At 37.8% G+C, this 19,329-nt stretch overlaps 1 protein-coding gene across 2 annotated transcripts in view; it reads right to left on the bottom strand.

Moving 5' to 3' along the window:
• Positions 1–19,329, bottom strand: part of PPP3CA (protein phosphatase 3 catalytic subunit alpha) — a 171,366-nt gene that overhangs the window by 23,801 nt on the left and 128,236 nt on the right. For both annotated transcript variants that reach the window (XM_058024000.1, XM_058024001.1), the window contains exons 4-8: positions 18,216–18,327; positions 16,887–17,032; positions 14,816–14,955; positions 8,316–8,393; positions 6,417–6,511 (exon numbers count right to left, since the gene is read on the bottom strand). In XM_058024000.1, the coding sequence (XP_057879983.1) occupies positions 6,417–6,511; positions 8,316–8,393; positions 14,816–14,955; positions 16,887–17,032; positions 18,216–18,327 (571 nt within the window). The remainder of the gene's footprint in view (positions 1–6,416; positions 6,512–8,315; positions 8,394–14,815; positions 14,956–16,886; positions 17,033–18,215; positions 18,328–19,329) is intronic.

The following is a 19,329-nucleotide window of genomic DNA, read 5'->3' on the forward strand; positions in this document are numbered from 1 at the left end:
AAACCTGAACCCTATGCAAAACAGTTGCAAAACATAAAATTAAATAAAAATGGCTTTAGTTAGGTTGTTTCCTTTGAAAGGAAGATAATTTAAGATTACCGTAACAAAAATATCCTCACAACACCTTGTTAATTTATATACCTGAATAGCTTACAAAATAAAGTTCTGATAATAGTATTTCAAAAAATTCTCCCCTGTAAATGACCTGTTCATCTCCTCAAAAAATTACTTCAAAATAACATTACACAATAAAGCAGGGTAATAACAGAGAAGCCTTCTAAAATAACTATTTTCTTAAAAGAATAAAATAAAATAGGGTATCATAAAATCAGTATCACAAATAGTTTTTGGCATTTTAAATTAAAAATCTGTAACTTACAAGCACAATGCACACAAAATATTTTTATTAGGTAAGTAATGAAGATGATATTTAAAATGCAAATCAGCTCTTGTTATGAATGTACAGTCCTGATTACTACTTAGTAGTCAGAAGAGGAAAACTTTGCCAGGATCAAGTAGAAAATGCTCCTCAGATAACAGCAGGAGTTTCCCTGAGCTTATCTGCCTCTGTGGTTTCTTTTGATAATAGCTTTCTTTTCCCTCTCTGTAGGCTCAGAAAAGATTGGGGGTTTCAACTCTGCTTCATTCCTTAGTCCTTAGTTAACTCAATTCCCTAGAAGCTGCAGGAGAAGCAGCAGCCCTGAAAGTGGACACAGCTTTTGAAGGTTACAAGAGTGGAGGTCACACAGTCCCTGATGGAGGAGACAGAAGTGGAATGGGCTCCTTTGGTTATAAAACTTGTAAGAGAGGAAAACCTGACTCTACTCAACATTTGCTTATTATTCCAGGCTGAAACCTCAATACTTTTCTTTCCAAACACATACTCAGATAGATGATAAATACCAAACCAAGATTAGACATTATTATGTATAATCACCAACCAGAACAAGAATCTTATTTTATTATTCTTAACAGACATGCACATTTTTACCTAATTTTGATACTTGCTGCTGTAAATAAGTTTTAAAAGCTAATGTTTTGTAAGATGAAGATGTACAGATAGCCCAAATGACATTATGCTTGTTTCCAATGGTAGTAAACTGAGGTATTGGATGCTGAAATCACATCAGAGTGAAATGAAACACTAATGCAGCAGGCAAAGGGCATTTGTACTGTTTAGCTTGAAGCATTTAACACAGCTACCCTAAGGTTGGGAATATGGGTGTTGAAAACAGTGCAGGTAAGACACCTCCTTCCTTGGCTACAAATGGAGACAGCCCTTCTAACCTTCTCAGGGTTAGACACAGCAGCTAGTGCTGCACCTCCTTGGTCTCCCTCAGTTAAAGATGAGCTGGAACAACTGTGTCACACCTGCCAGATCTGAATGGATGTCTCAGACCCTCTGGCATCTCAAATGGGGCTTTTAAAGATTATATATTTGGAGGTAGGTTAAGGCCTGAAACCATGTGAACAACATTAAACTGTGTAACAGCTCAGAATTTCTCAAAGACATGACATATCCTGCTTCATGATCTGACAAACCATTTTTCAGGGTAAATTAATTAATAACATTTCCATCAGAAAAAAAAAACAATCAGAGGAAAAAATAACGAGCTTGGTAGAAATACTAGCCCAGAATATTTTTAGATGAACAACATAAATATATTTTCAGCAAACAATTTAACTAATTTTCTTGTAATTTTCTTTCAGAAAACTCATCCCACATTTAGAAAATGAATCAGTGAAAAGTCCCTCAAATTCTTCACACCTAAGAAAGAATTTCAATTTCTGATTTAATGCCAAATTAACTTCAGCATTAACTGTGCAACTGGGAACAATGCCTTCTCACGAAGAGTTGCTAAGTAACCACAGCATTTTCTGCCCAAGTCAGGTCAGGGATAAGGGTTAGTAAAACGAGTTTAAATATTATCAGATGGCAAAAATTATTTACTATACAAGGTAATGGTCTAAATAATCAGTAGAGAAGTGAAGATAACTGTAGGTGGAAATATCTTTCCTTATACAATTTTAAAGATTTTTATTTTACATGTCCAAATGCATCTTGCAAAGAAACAGCCAAGTAACATTCAAGATTTAATCAATAGACTGCAAAAATCACTTTTGGCAAACTTCTCTGCATCAGCAATGAGATGGCCTAGATACCCTGACAACTCTTCTTTAAAAGCTTTTGTTTCCGTGACAAGAACTCATCACAGCAGCAGAGATAAGGCATTAAAGAAAACTGATAGGGCAAACAGAGGTTACACCTCTATTCTCCCTCTCAAAGTGCTAATATTTCTCACAGACCATCCTTGTCTTCCAGGCATACTACTCTGTCTTTTTCTAGGTGAAAATAATTTTCCTGTTAGATCCATCTGGATCAGGCACACTTCTTCATGGTATACTTCATGCTGATACTTTATGTACTTCACTGACATATAACTTATGATACAGGCATACAGATTTACAGATGGTTTTTCATTTTTCTACTACCCCAAACTCCCCTGCATCCTGACTTTCTTTTCCTGCTTTTCCTTTAGGAAACAACACACGTATGTTGCAGCACGTCGGAAGAAACTTCATGCTGGGGATTTTTTCAATAACTGTGGATTCTCTGGTGGTTCTCTCTCCACTACAAAACCTAATCTTTTAAAAGTGTTCAAAAGATTATAGTCTGTATTTAAACAGCAAGTTAAAATTGCCCACTCAGCCAAAAAGCACCCACTTACTGAAGTTACAGCCAGACACAAAAATGCCAGTATTATCAGTGTTTTACAAGTAACTTTTCTGCCTCTATAGAACTTATGTAGAATCTTTCACTTTATTTTTTTGTTAGTTTATTTTTTGGGGGGGTGTGCATAAACAGCATTACAGCAAATCCTAATTAAGGCATTAAGAAATATTGAATGAAGGAATGAAAGTTTAGACACAATACAAGGCCAGATCATATCACAAGGTAATGTTTGGCACCCTCTTATTCAGTTGCTATAGAGAATTTCTCCTAGTTTTAGGCACCCTGGAGCCCAGGGGCAAATCTGTACTTACATGACTTTCTCAAAGTTTCTTGATCAGCACAGATGATCTCTAAGGCCCTGAAGTCACTGGTAACTACCACAATCCAATTAACATTTATCTTCTTGCATAAGCTTTCTCTCCAGAAGCAGTAGTCTTAAAAGAATCACCAATGCACTGGTACTTCTTGTAACGAGTACTAATAACAATCTTTGAGTATCTTTATCTTTATGCCTTTTAATAAAACAAATGAAAGCAGAAATGTTTGAGAAAGCTATGACGATATGGAACAGTAGCTCAGAAGTTGCCAAAAAATTCCTTCCCTTGGCCAATGCTTTCCATTATACTGAATATGGAAGGAATTAATAATAGTAATGGAGTAGGTAATAATGGAAAATGGAGGACACAAGGCCCCCAATATTGAGGCAGTTTCTGAGTCTTTGAATCACCCCCTGAAAGGCTCTCTCTGTGTCTCCCTTTTAAGTACAGAGGGAAGCCCTGACAGGAGCCTCCTAATGCAAAACCTCCCTCTGGCACCCGAAGCTGTGTGTGTGTGGCCTGGGGCTGTGACAGGAGCCACAAGTGACACACACAGCCTGCACGAGGCCACAGCCAGCAACCAAGGGGATACAGAAACCTCCCTTTGGTGCCAGAACCTTGCACAGCCAGGAGAGCTTCCATGGTGGGTCAGCACTGTGAGACAGCCCATGCAGAGGCTCCATGGCAGCATTATTAACAGCAGATTTGCTGAACACAGGCTTGTTTGGGTAGCTTATCTACAGCCACTCCTGTCAAACCTTCTTTTGCACTGATATCCTTGCCTCCCTACTGCTCTTTGTGGCATATCTGATCCCAGATCTGATCCCACAGTTGCTCTCCAGTGGGGACTGAAGCAGCCCCTGGAAAAAGCTGGCAAACAGGTCTACTCTTGAACTGCTCTGAAGAAACTCAAGAAACTACGTATGCTTTAATGGGTGTGAGAACTATCAACCTGGGGGAGAAAATAAACATTCTTAACCTCTTGCAGCTTTTAAAAAAATGTATTTATCCTAAACAATACTACATTTAAAAATGACTCATTTAATGTCAGAGGGAGCTGAAGCCTCTCAGGAATTTATTCAGGGTGACTGTTGGCTGACAACCAGAGGAACACTGAGAATGCATACTGGACAGAAAGGTGCTTACTAGTAGGAGAATAACTCCTTTTCCAGGGACTGACAGTAACCAAACCTCCAGATGACCTGTAAAAATCAATCAGGTTCTGCACCAGTGCATGATGAGTCAGCTACAGCAACTGCCCTGACAACACCTCTGGATGGAAATATCTTCCTTTTTCTCCTGATACCAGTCAGAAACTGTGCTCTAAGTAAATTCATTTGCTGCAAACCAAGGAAGCCAACAAGTAGCCATGTTTTGGACTCATTCTATACCATAGTGGGTTTTTTTTCCTTGAACAGGGAAGCAAGCACCCAGAAACTACCCAGATAAAGATGTATGAGCAATGCAGCATGATAAACTAGGCATGATGTACTTTAAATGCCAAGAGCCAGTGCAATCAGTCACATGAAATAATGCCTCAAAACTTCTAATGAGAGAAAAGGAGGCAGATAATCTCAATGGAGATCTATTACAAAGTTGCTAAAGGTCAGCCTCTGAATTCACAAGAAGTTGTATATTAAGGAGTGGCACACAGGTGCTGTTGTGGCATCAGTGCTGATTTGCCTGAGCTCACTCTGAGCGGGTATTGCTGGTAGTGCACACCAGCTCCAGCTGTGGCCACAGATAACCCCTCAGCAAATGGTGTAGAGCTTTCCATCAAAATAGGCTTTCCACCACATGTAAGACCTGCCTGTCACAGTGGAGCATCCTGGAACAAGGGAAATGACCCTCTCTTTGGAAATGGAGATAATAGGCAATTCTCTTTACCACCCAAACTGTGTGGTAAATTCAAGGTTTTGAACCTTGTGAATCATTGCTTTCCTTTCAACATTTGCCTTCAAGAGAAAGTTTCACATAATTCACCCATTACCTTCACTGCACAGAACTGCTTCCATGCCCAAGAAACAAAAGGTGAACACTTTCTACCACCTTCCTTGTACAGACTTGTGATCGCTCAGCCTTCGACCCAAAGCAGCCAACCAGGAGAGTAAACACATTTCTCCACCAATAGCAACGATCCCACCAAGAAAATGAACACATTCCTTACTTCATCCGGAACTTCTTAGGTTGCTAGCAGAGCCCCTACATCATTAACTTTTACAAAAGTAGCTACTGACAGTTCTGCTTGCATGGTTTTGCAGAATAACATATTAATTTTTCCACAAATTAGCAGGCATATTGAGAAATCTGAGGTGTACAAACCCCATTATCTAGCAGTGAAGTGCTTCCTTCCCTTGCATACAGTTCACGGCACAAAAGCATTTAGATTATAAATTTTATAACGTAAAACAATGCCTGAAGAAAGCTTTCTATTCAAGTTTAAAAAATATTGCTTGCTTCCTCTGCAAACAAGCATCCAGATTAAAAACAGCCCTTCGCAAGAGAAACTGATCTCTTTGCAAGGGAGCAACTTTCAAGAATATAATTGAGAAAGAATTATTTTACGTTGTTCACAGACAAACAGAAATAATTTTATCATTATGGGGACTAGGAGAAAGTAAACAATATGGCTCATTTCATGATATAGAAGGACAAGTATATTAGAAAACTTTATTTTTAGAAACATGATTCTTTTTTCCAGTTCATTAGAGATTTCCAGGAATACGATAAATGAATAAATTCAGAGAAGCTGCAAAGACTTGTATTCAGTGGAGCCTTTATACAGTGACCATGACCCTTATTTCTGTAGTAACCTTTTTATTTTTTTGGCTGTTTATATTTAATTTTCTACATTTCAGTCGTCAAGGATTAAAACCCCCAAAATGTAAAGGAACTCAGACATCCATCCCGTGCTTTATCCGCTCATGACCTGTCAAAGCTTAACTGGCTAGACAGTTTGCACATACAAACTCCAACAATTTTATTGGAAAGAAGCAAGGAACAGATAATTAATTACAAGGAACACTAGGCTCTAAACATCTCACCCAGAGCACTTCTTAATATACTTCTTCATTAATAGAGCTGTTTTAAGTTTTGCTTCCCGTGTAACATTTACTTAATAACTTGCAGTCAAAATACAGAAATATCCTAAGGCAAATTAAAATACACAGTTATGTTCAGAGGCATACATCTGCCTGTAACAAATTTAATTAGGTTTGTATTATATAATAAGAGGAATGGGCACAAACTAACAAAAGAGGAAGAAAATGGGCATGAACTGATAAATACAGGAATGAAAAGACACCAACATATTTGAGTGCATAGAAGTACAGTCTACTGTACATGACCAGGAATTAAATTCTTACCTTTGTTATTGTATACATCTAGATAGTTTGGTGCTGAAAAAATTGTGATTAGCGAAGGGAAGCCTGTTGTTTGGCTTTTCCTGTACATACGATACCTAAGAAGAAAGAGAAGATAGTAATTACTACCCAGTGTTGAATGCATATTTGCCACTGACCACATTCAGTGCAAAAAATGCCCAGTGCATTAGGGCTCTGGCTTTTAACACATGCCAAGACTGAAAAACACACACGAGCTATTTAAAAGCCACAGGAAAGAAGTACTTCCTGCAGATTTTCTCATTATAACCATTTGACATGACCAGGAATCCATGCTTGAAAGTGGTGTGTCTCTGAAATTCAGTGAGCCAGAGGTGGATTTGTTGTGCATTTGCTCAGTGCCCAGGCCATTGCCAGAGTTTCCCTCTAGGGGACTGGGTGAAGCAAGCACCAGCAGGTGCCTTGGAAGGGTCCTGGGTGTCCCCCATGACCCTCCTGCTGCCTGCCTTCTCCAGGCATGGCAGCCATGGCAAGGCCAGGGAACACGGAAGGGGTGAGAAGGGAAGGGGAAATGGGGCATCTGACACTTTCAGTGCTGTGTCTAATCTTATCCACTCTATCAGCCAGCTTATTAATGTCTGTGTGTTTTCATTACTTAGCCTTACTGCCTCATGAAAAATACAAGACTTATTGGGCCAACAAATAATCAAGCACTAAACCTGCAAGTAATTGGAAAAAAAGCAACCAAACAGTCCTTAGACACAAGTACACCAAGCACTGCTCTTTAGTCCTCAGCTACAAGAAACCTAAGAATTTAGCAAACATCCACAAAAGTTGGATAGTTGTATAGTTTAAATGCAATCTTTTCCACAAAATTTTAAATTTTCACCCTTTACTGGAAAGCAATACAAGAAAAAAGAAATCTTATTACCCTTGAGTATTCCATGCTAGGTATTTCTGGCATAGTAATAGCTTGCTTTTAATTGCATTACCATATGTAAGTCACAACAATTCAAACATTCAGAATAGTTTTTAATATGCATAGTGAATACTGACCTTATTCCTACAATGCCACTAATTTATCTTTTATTGCTGTTCAAGTCGGCTAAAGTTTCTACCTCCAAACAAATTCAATAATAATAATAATTTAGGCATGATATGCAAAGCTATTTATTCAGATTCCAATCCTTCATTAATATCTCACAAGTATGGTACACTTCAAATAAGAGGAATTTTTAAAGTAATTTCTTAAAGCAGCAAAAAAAATCTACCTTTATAATGACAATAGTTTCATGGGGAACCATCAACACTACCTAATGCTTGACCTGGACTGTTTTTGCATTCAATGGCTTAGACTTCTTGAATTCATTAATGATATTCCTGCAGAAAAATTTATGTGCCTATACAGTTCCACAATTTTTTATTTTTATTTTTATGAAATATAAAACCAGTGGGCCCAAAAGTTTTAGGTAGCTGAGAAAGTCCTAAAAGATGGCAGTTCTGGCCTTTGTGAGCCAAATCACTTCTCTGGCATCACGGCAATCAGTGTGTCAGAATACTCTGGCACATTTGCAAATCTTTTTCCAAAATGAATTTGTTTTTCTTTACATGTCTGGCATTGTTTGGCATCAAAAAATTTTGGTCATTTTAAATTAGTTAAATACACTAAGGCTAAGTAAGTTGCTTTTATAAGAATTCATTAAATTTTGTAACTCACTAAGAATTATGTAAAAGACATTGTAATGCCAGTGTGTATTTTTGTAGCATTAGTAAAAAGTGAGAGCTGTTGCAACTTATACATTCCAGTTCATTCTCACTCATGTGCTCATGTGCTCTTCCTTTTTGTGCTCTGTTTGGGAATGGTAAGCCATTACATATAATTATTATTATTATTATTATTTCCCCCTCTCCACACATACTTACCCAGCATCCTGGGCTTCATGAGCTCGAAGTATGGATAACAAGTTATTGTGCTGTAGGAATTCACATACAGCAGGGTAGCTGTTAGAAAAAAAGTAATAGCACCTGTTATGGCATTATCAGAAGCAGCACAAAGAACTCTAGCTTTCAAAAAATGTATCATAAAGCGTGCATCATTCATGAAATTAGCGCCTGCTCTGCAGGCAGATTTCAGTAGCAACATCACCAGCAGTGTCTTTTTAAATCCCACCCCATAACTGCTTGGAAATGAATGCAAGAAACTCATCCATTACATAACTACAATCACCCAATGGCTTGTCAGAAAAAAGGTACTTTCTTTTATTCATCTAAGATTTAATGTATTCTAAAAAACCAAAATGTAACACAGCAGTTGCTTGAAACAGAAAACTTCACCCACTGACTACTGTATGCAGCGGCTGCTTGTGGACACCAGAAAATAAGGTGGTTAAGTGGAAAGAAAAGGAAAGAGAGAGAAAGAAGAAAGGAAAATCAATCTTCAAACTGGGGATGTTTATCTTCCTGAACTTTATCTCCTTGAGAAATAAATTATCTTTCCCCTTGGCAACTTAAAATCCTGTGACTTCTGAAACCCCAAAAATGTGTTCACTGAATACATCCGTGCTAAACATACTGAGCAAGATTTGAAAAAAAAATAAATAAATCTCAACTATACATTACACAAAAAACTGCTGTCCCAGGCATGGTTTCATGGTTTCACCTTAAGTGGCCACTTGCAATCAATCAGTTAACAGCCCCCTCAGTATCTAATTTCATGCATGAAAAAGATGAACACTTACACACCCGCCTCCCCCAATCTAATACATCATCTTCCTTTAGTTTATCCAAGAGAAATGATACTACTTGTTTCCAAACTTTCCTGAGTATTTTGAAGCTGAAATGTCATTGCAGTTAGAAGCTACAAAACCAGTGGAATGCTGTATTGCTGTTTCTGGATTTAAGCCACCTAGCATGTATTCTCAGATGCAGGTCTGGTATTTGGAATTGTCTAAAAAGACTGCCATTATAAAACAACTTCAATTCCCAAATTACGTGGGGTAACATTTTGGCAACTGCAGTGATCTCAAATGCTGACAGGCTGCCATTCAAACCACTGGCAAATGAGAACTGATTTGCATACATTTCTTTTCATAATTAATTGTGACTAAATGCAGACTTATGGTACATTTTGTTTAGAAATTTTTACATTAACTTCTGAAAACTGGGGTCTATCACGAAAATCTGATAGACAGTTGATTATGTTCATTATCAGTGCAGCTGCTCAAAATGGCTAGGCTATTACATTTTTTTCCTCCATAGTATTCTTTTCATCCAGTGTTAAGTACTGCTTTTAAAGAAGACATAATGAAGTGGTAAAAAATGCTCCTAAATAGATATGATAGGTTCTTCTTTCCATTTCAAGTACAAAAATAGTGGAGATTTTTATTGCTTAATTATCTTGTTCTTCATAAATTTGTGGAAAATAAGAATTCTGCTAGCAGAACTTGGCAGATTCTACAGGGCCCACACCTACAAAGGCAGAGGTGTCACACAGTGCTGCATGCAAATTTACAAAAAAATTATTTGCCTGCCTTCCTTTTTTACAAGTGAATAGCATGGGACCTTCAATGTGCCAGCTGCCCTATTACCCAGACCACCACAACCCATAAGCAGTCTATCAGGATATTTTATTTTGAAAAAGGCAAAGCAACTTGCAGGCATTTTTCTTGAGCTTCTTGTTGAAGCAGAGGCTGGGGAATAGCAAACTTTGCATCATGTGCAGCTATTACATATGCTATCCTGCATTTCCTTAGTATGCTAGCTTTAGATTAAACAATGTTCCTTAACACAAAAATATATGTCCTAAAAAGCAGGTAAAAATAAAAAGTCACACAAAGAGCCAATAAAACAGACATTATGGCAGAAATAATCAGGAACAAAATTTTACAGAAATGACTTCTGCTCAGAAATCTTTTTTCAAATATTTTTTATTAAAATGACTGACTTGCAGTCAAATTCCCTACTAGTTTTTCAGAGTGCTACCCTTCCAGAAACCCTCTCCTCCTTGCCCTGCTTTGCAGAGCCCAGACTGTAACTCAGATGAGCCAGAAATAAAGCAGTTGGCCAAGAGGGAAAACAAACAAACAGAAATCCCCCACGCAACAGGCTTTTCCACAGCACCCCAGCCTCCTGCCTTCATGTGTCATGCTGAATCACGGAGGAGCAGTGACTCACAGAGAAAACAAAACACCCCTCTGCTAAGCTAGAGAGATGCTATTCCCCATGGAGTACATGACTGTGATATTCCCTACTTGGGCATCTTCTTTCATTAACATGCCTCATGCATAGTTTACTAGTTCTGAGGTCTCTTTTGCATGATATCTGATTACTGCTGGCAGTTTTAAAAGAGAAGCAATACTTTGCTAACATGAACCAAAATGGCAAATGTTTTCATATTGTTTTTCCACCAATAACTGGAAAACTGGAAAAAATAGATGGAATCAACATAGTTTTTTTCATGTCCCTCATCATACCATTAAAAGAGAGGCATAAGCACTTCTTTCAAAAGAGAACATTCAAATTTAGTCCAAAAAGCTTCTGTAACATTACATGCACATATAAAATAGGTTCCCTGCATAATCCATTGGCCTTGCACTTGATTCTCCAAAGGCAAATGCTTTGTTGCTGTGCTGTCCCCTAAGCAACTCTCAGAACATCCCTTTCCACCAGCTTTTCCATGCTCTTAGCTGTGCTGTCTGCAGAGCTGCACTGGGAAGTGGAACGGGGAACTGCATTAGAACAAATAAACACATCTTTTTTTGCAGAGTCGTTCTTCCAAAACTGGATGCTTTCCCAGGCCTGATGGAGCACACAAGCAATTCTACCAGTACATCTGGGAAGACAATGTGAGGGCAGCAAGAGCCCTAAAAGCTTCTGGTCTGGGAGAAAGAAGAGTAGAAAAGTGAGCAAAAAAATCTGTTAAAAATGCTATTACTAAAAAAAATTTAAAAATTAAAAAAAAAAAAAAAAAGGCAACTGTGCTTCCTACCCTGAGCTGAAACACACTACAGTCTTCAAAAGCTTTCAGCAGATATTTCTTTAATCTTTGCATACTGACAAACTTAACTTGCACGTCAAGTGCACCACTGAAATCTTTTGCTTGTAGGGCCAAAATTATAACTCTACCCCAGAGTATCTGCAAGGTTGAACCATTTCACTGCTATCCAAGGCTGGAAAGTGTTTCTTGAACACCTTCAGGCAAAGTGACACCAGCATCTCCCTGGGCAGTCATTCCAATGCCCGACCACCCCTTCCTCCTGGTGTCCAACCTGTTTCTTAGAAAATTGCTTGAGAGTTACTGTACCACTAGCTTATGAAATAAGTGCAAAGGGTCATTGGCAAGATCAGTACAAATTGCAAAGTCTAAATAAATATTTGCTAGAAAAATTCAAGGCAGGAACTAGATAATTTGGTAAACAGGAAAACGTCTTTACTGGCTGGATCAGCTGAAAAACTATGTGCCTGTGGGTCTAATATCACTCGGTGACAAATTAATTCTCTCTTGTTTATAACATACTCTGAACACAACATTATTTTGGGTATAGATGAAAGAAAAGCTTAACTCGTAATAAAAGAGCAATTTAAACAACCAGCATTCCATTAATGATTTCTACTTTTGCACAAAATTGCATCAAACATGACCATGACTACAAAGGAGGTACAATTTTAAACTTCATATAGGGAAAATGAAATCCCATTCCTATCACTTTTTGTTCTCTTTAAGGTACAGAAACTTCAATATATTTTGATTAATTCCTTATATGCCACAGTTAACATTTCACTCTGGTATTGTGCTATTTTGACAATCCACAGTACAAAATACTGCTAGGTGCTAAAGATGTGAACTAAATGTTGACTCTGAGCACTTCTGAAAAATGAGACTATTCTTTCCATCTCTAAATTACAGGTTATGCCTATGGTTTCAAGATCTGACATTTTATACCTAGCCACAGCAGTTTCATGAACTCTTACATAAAGGGACATTTCTTGAAAAAATACTGGATCAGTTTGAAATTCAATAGGCTGTATGAGAGTGATCATGTAAGAAATTCACTGAGAAGCTTGTCAGACTACTGTAAGCTGCAGTAGTTACACTTTCTCTAGATGGCCCAACATTTCACAAATGGGTTTTGGCTAAATGCAGAGGATTTTGTGCACTTCTGAGATGGAAGGTCCAGTTAAGATGGTGCATGCACAGTTAGAAAGCCACATTACTGTTATTTTCCTCACAGCATCTTTGTATTAGGAAATAACTTTAAGTCAGAGCAAAGTAACTTGCAACTTGTCATTATAAAGAACATCTCTGATAAATAAAAATTATTTATTACAGATATTTCCTGAAATTGATTAGGAGACCTTAATCAGCTAGAAATTCTTTCACTTATTTGCAGGCATGACTGAAATCTTCCTGACTTTCATTCAAAATTCTCATTGCTATCTTTTAACTTCCCATTCTAGAAATGACTGAAGAAACTTAAGAAATGTTATTCAGTGAAGAATAAACACAGTCATTCTACTAACAGGCATTCTTGAAGGAGGACTGAGTAATTCAGTCCTTCCTTTACAAGCCTGTTCAGGGAAACTTGTTCCTTTAACTAGAAAGGGCAAGGAAAATTAGACATTCTACACTGATGGATACCTTTTATACCAGGTATTATCATTAGGCAAGGCAATTAGTCATCTTCCAGGGCAACTAGGTACTTCTTTGAAAAGGAATGCTTGCCTTTATATAAACTCAGATAACGTGATTCTAAGCTAGCCTTCTGACTCAATCATCAAGCAGTTATATGTCCCTCACGTGACCTGATAATTATCTGTCTTCTGAATAGTTCCTCTTCTGAAAATGCACTTTTCTGAATACACGTCAGGACACAGACTAGGTCTGCTACATTTTCTGAAGGAAACTGAGATATGTATTAAAGAAATTTTATGGCAACTGTATGGAGCAGACCTCTGAAAAAAACCCCAACCTAAAATCTAGAACTTTTTCCAGTAAATAAACAGCCCCGTATTTAAGCACATGCCACATGGGCCAGGCTATTCATGAGTGGAAATCACCATCACTCCCTGTGTGTGCAGTGCCTGGGAGTCACAGGTACACTCCAGCATTTGCTGCTGCTCCTGAGACGATAAGCAATGATTTTACTGCTCAGTCATAGCCCATTTCTGCACTGACCAGTTGTTTGCAGCAGTGTGCCATCCCTTCCACGATGATCCCAAACACAGCCATGGAGCACCTCCCAGATGTCACAGACCCGAGTGTGGCTGCGGGAGCTGCCCACCGGAGGCAGGAGCCAGCAGCCCAGGCTGCAGAGCCAACTGCTCTGCTCTTCGCTGGCCCCACGCTGCAGCAACGGGGCTCTGAGAAGGGAGCCAGAAATCTCACTGCTGAACATCAAACCATCTGCCACCTTCCTGATAATGTCACCAACAAGGAGGTTGATTCCAGCAGCTCTGTCACCTGGTTGTTGGTGGAAGCCCTTGAATTACTTTTGATGTGTTACTAAACAGCTACAGTCAGTGTTCAAGGTGAGATTTTCCAATGCAAAGGAAAGAGTTGGATTCCTCCCTTCCTCTGAGTTTGCTGAGGAAACGTAGATTTGTGTGTAACTAGCATGGGCTGAAGCAGAAATGCTTCACTTCAAAAAGTTCAACAACCTCTTAACATTTCAATAACATCTTCACATTTCTCCTGAACAACACCTTTTTTAAATTAATATTTCACTGAATACATTGCTCATTTTGCCATTTAACCTCCTCCCCTGCTAGTTTTGCTACTCTGGTGTCCTTGTATGTTGTTCTTAACTACCACAATAAAAAAAAGGCACAAATTCCTTAAAATCCCCAGACTGTCAGGGGACAGTACATACATGTTTCTGCAGGAATGTTACAGGCACTTTTCTGCATTTCAGGTATTACTAAGTCCCATTTAACAAATGCTCTTTAAATACTCAATTTCTTAAGAAGAATTGCTTCTAAACAAACAAACAAAAACATTTGATCAAACTGAGAGGAAAAAAAGTTCCTCTGTGGGGGAAGTCACAATTTTTATTTACCTTACAGAACAATAAGTAATCCATTTTTCACTGCTGGCATCTTTCATTAGAAATTACATTTTAATTTTCAAACTAGAAATGCAGTTGCGTACCCCTTTTTAAAAGTGACACATTCATTCTCTACTTACAAAACCAGAGGCAAAATACACAGGCTTTGGTGAATAAAATTAAGTGATTTGGAGTTTTCCCACTGTGGCATAACAGAAGAGATTAAAATAAAGCAAGCATGAATTTTTCTGAAAACAAGGCTAGCCTGCAGATAAAAACGCCTAATTACCTAAGTGGTGCCACAAAGTTCAAGCAAACATTTATACTGCAAAAGCAGAACCAGTCCATCAACAGAAATCTATTCAAAGTAGTAACAATCACCTGTAGAAGTACGAGCACCCCCTGACTGTGTTGTGAGTGAAGTGTTCCTGAGTCTTCTCATTTCCAAAGTCCTCCAATGGGTCTGACCACAGGATGTCACACATAGGTCCATATGCAGGTGGTTCCTTGAATCGATCTAACTAAGAAAAATAGGAGACAAAGAAATACTAACTTCTTTCAACTATGTATCACAGAAACAATGAAGCAAAATCACTATTTTTCATTCCATGAGCAAGTGAACAAGAGACTCATAGCAATCTGTTCTTCAGCTTTCAAGCAGAGGAGTTTGAGCACCAAAACACTCCTTGCAAACACTGATGGGGACAGAAGGAACAGATAGAACTGAAAATAAAGAGATTCAGTGGATTCACATTCTACATGAATTTTTGTTTGTTTTTGGCTTTCTACTGGTTTTTGCAAGCATTCCAGTGGACAAGGGAGAATATAATATTTCTGCATTTCACGATTTTTCAAACAGTAAAACATTAAATTTATGTAAGTGGGGCGCCTCAAGAAAATATAGTAGTTATTTCAAAGCCAGTTTCCATTTAGATTTATGTACATTTTCACAAAAAAAAATGTATCTAAATATCAAGAAAATATCTCTGAATTACAGCATGTAGGCATGACATTGCTATTGCTCCTGTAACCTTAACCCCAATTAAGAAGCTAAAAACTTCTCCTTTTGGTCCTCCTATGGGTATTTAATACTTCAAATTACATGGAATCATACTGCAAATAAGATGAAGTATAGCAAAATAATAAAAATCAGTATTCTCCTGGAAGAACTCTTTAATATAATAACATTATGTGCTATCTCAAGAATTCTTTCATATAAGAGCAGCCCTGTTAAGATGGTGTATGAATAAGGCTTGCAGTCTGAAATATTCTCTATTTTGACCAGAAAGATCAAGTAAAAGATACAGTAGCTAGTGGATTCCTTCTCCGCTCAAAAAAAAAAAAAAATCAAAGAGAACAAATCGGTGTTGTAAGTTTTCAACACTCAAAGTTTTAGTAAGAGACTTCTATAATTTTACCTTTGCATTCTTGTTTTGACATATTCACAGAATATCTACACTTCTTATTTCAGCCCTCTCCGCTTAATGCTTATGTAATTACAATGCATTTAAACAAAAATTCATAAATATGCAAACCCAATTTCTGGTGATTGCCAAAGATAAATAAACCAGCAGGGCTGGGCAGGGAGAAGGGAAGGTGTTAATGAACCTAATCTAGAATCTGAGAGCTAAACAACTTGACTCTGCCATTATGCTGTTGCAGAGCCAGCTAATTTTTATGCAGAGTATTTTTGTTTACTGAGATAGTAAATCTTTACCTCAGAAACAAAACTTTGCATTCAGTAATTTTTTAAAGTGCAGTTAATATCTTAAGCTAATTGCTTTTAAACCAAAACATGTAATTACTGGCTCTATTTGTTGGTTTTTTTAAAAACTATATTTATAAATAATTTCTTAGTAGACTACAAATTAACCTTAGAATATAAATTACCTTTCACTAACCTGAAAGCTCAGAAATAGATATCCATGTTTGCAAGTCTCAAACAAGGAGGATTTTTTTTCTGGGAACACTAAGAATGAATGGTTTAAATAGTTCTTTCTAGAAATATCGACTTCCTAGAGATCTCTTCTACAAAACACGTGAATAAAAAATTAATCCTTGATAAAATGCAATAACACTGGATTATGTGAAGAAGTTGTTTGATACTGTTCTCTGAACTTGCATGAGATTTCTGAGAAACTTTTCAGAACATAAGGGTACAACAAGTGTGAACTTATTAAGCCTCAATTAGACCATTTGCTGGGCACTCAAACGCAGAACTATTAAAAATATGGTGGGTCCTCTTGAGAATGAAGCTCTTGACAATTTAAAAAATGCCAACTATAGTCATTACAATCATATGAGCCTTTTTTATTACATCTTTATATATTGTGAGGTTCTTCTAGAGCTCTTTTGCATCTGCTCCAAGAAAACACAGAACACTTAACAAGGCACAAGGAGTTGTCAGATGGGGCTTACATTGTGATTACAGGTAATAACCTCCAAGACTTACTTTTCTGATGTCATCTAAGGTGTTGATCTCGGGAGACAAGCCACCATGTACACACAGGAATTGTTGGTTCATCAGAGCAGCCAAGGGAAGGCAGTCGAAGGCATCCATGCAGGCATCATATACACGTTCTGAATATTTGATTTTACCTTTTAAAAATTAAGATAGTAACAGAAACTGCCATCAATACTTAAGAGGAAAAAGAATTGTGCTTAGTATCTCAAACTTTTTCCTCTCACTATTCTATCTAGTATTGAGGACTTTACCCAAACTTTTGCTTAATACAAAAATATCTTCAGGAATTCACTGCTGGAAAAATTCTTCCTGTTCTGAGGTGAAGCTAATAAAATTTTTTCATATTTTTTCTAAAAAATTGTAAATGAACACCTGAATATACCATTACAGTCTACCATTTCTACTCAGTATGAAATCTGTAGAGCAAGCCTTAAAACATCTGCTGAACGGTTATGATCATTATCACTCAATATACTCTCTATGAAACAGTCAGAACTTTAGCCCAGTCCCTTATAATTAATTATCTACGGAAATGCCATTATGAAATGAACGAGGTGGAATAATGAAGCTGAAATGTTAATTTACCAATATGCATATTAAACTCAGTAAACCATGAAGCCTTCGAGCCAATTAACATTTCCTTTATCCCCAGTGTAAAAAGAAAACACAGACTTATGGCAATAGTTTCATCTCACTGTGTCACAGGGGAAAAAAAGCTTCATTGTGCAGGTAAAGGTCTACACCTAATAAGCTTTTATGTGTCACTGCATCATTTCTTGCAACACAGAAAGGAATTTATATCAAAAGAGCATATTGAAAAGTTTAAGCCTACACAGAGGACAAATGTGAAAATGCTATACCTAAAGGAAAAACAAAATAAAAATTCCTTGCATTTTTCTCCTGCTGCATGAGACGAGACCCAGTGTGATGAGGTCCTCCGTAACTAGCAGTCAGGAACCTGTCACAGGTGCCAGGGCTGTTGTGCCAGCAGGTTTTGCCTGCCAGGCTGCTGTGTGGGGCAGCAAACCCTTGGCTGCTGCCAGGAGCATCAGCAGCAGAACACTCTCACCGAGAGCATCCCAGCCAGATGGACCCACAGCAGCCCCACGAGCTCCCATACTCAAATCTGGGGGGGTCTAAGCCCTTCCATTCCACACCACTGAGAGGTAACTTCCCCCTCAGGGAACAGGGACTACCATTTAAAATTAATGGCATTTAACATGAAAATTTACTAATAGTGAACCAGTATCAAATATCCGCAAAATAAATTAAGTTGCTGAAAAAGGAGTTAAGAGGAGAAGGGTAAGATAGACTTACATTCTTGCTTAAATGTGAAATACTCTGTTAAATGTCTACATTCATGGTTCCCACGAAGTAAAAACAGTGTTTTGGGGTAAAGGATTTTCAAGGCCCACAAGTACAGCACACACTGTGAAGCAGAAGAAGAAAGAAAATTAGAATTCATAATTAATGACAGAACAATTTACATTCCCTTCCATCAGAAAAAACTTGCTCAGAAAGTAAAAATAATCTGTGCAAAGCATTTATTTTCAACTGATTAACTCCATTCTTCATATGCTACACTCAAACACTTCTCTGCACTTCAGCCCATACTGTCTGAAACTCGAGTGGGTATATTCTGCCAGTTTTACACCTCTTGCTGAGTGGCCCCTCCCTGGCCAGCCGTGCCAGGCTGCCTCCAGCAGCCCCAGCTCTTGCTGTGCATCCCTAGAAGGAAGTGCACACTCTCCACCTGCAAGGTTAGGCAGAAACCTCCCGTGGAAACAATCCCACCGGAAGAGCTGCATTTCCTGGCTTAAGGAAAATTTGCCTCAGAACAATTTAACTCACACTTCAGGAAATACCTCAGCTTCCAGAATTACAGTTTTTACATGAGAGCTTGTTTCTTTTTCATTTAGCATTGTTCCCTACATGTAACTGCGATAAAAAGATCCACAAAGCTCTTGCATTAAATGAAGTTACTACTAAGCTTCTACAAGCCTTTTGTCTTTCCTAAAGATTCCTATTTGAAATGACATTTCTTCTAGACGTGTTTTTAAAGATAGAAAAAAAAGACTTGGAGAGGCTAAGCTCTACTCAGACCTCTCTAAATCACTCAATTAAAAATATTTGTTTTGAAAATGAACTCAGAGCTCCAAGAAAGTTGATGGAAATAACAACCACTCATCCCATGAGATGAGCCCACTGCCTGCAGGGACATTTTACAGACCACAATGTACTCTCAAAAACTAGAAAAACTGTCTGAATTATATTTCCTCCAGCCTTTCCTTTCTTATATAACCATGAACTGCTGAAATGCTGCACAAGAAAAAAAAGGTGTCAAAAAACCCCACTTTTATTTACAACTACTTCCCAACACTCCCCCTTGTTCCACTGGGGGAAAAAAAATTCCTTTCATTTAGTTTAATAA

The sequence above is a fragment of the Melospiza georgiana genome, chromosome 5, assembly GCF_028018845.1.
Source record: "Melospiza georgiana isolate bMelGeo1 chromosome 5, bMelGeo1.pri, whole genome shotgun sequence".
NCBI classification, from domain to species: Eukaryota; Metazoa; Chordata; class Aves; order Passeriformes; family Passerellidae; genus Melospiza; species Melospiza georgiana.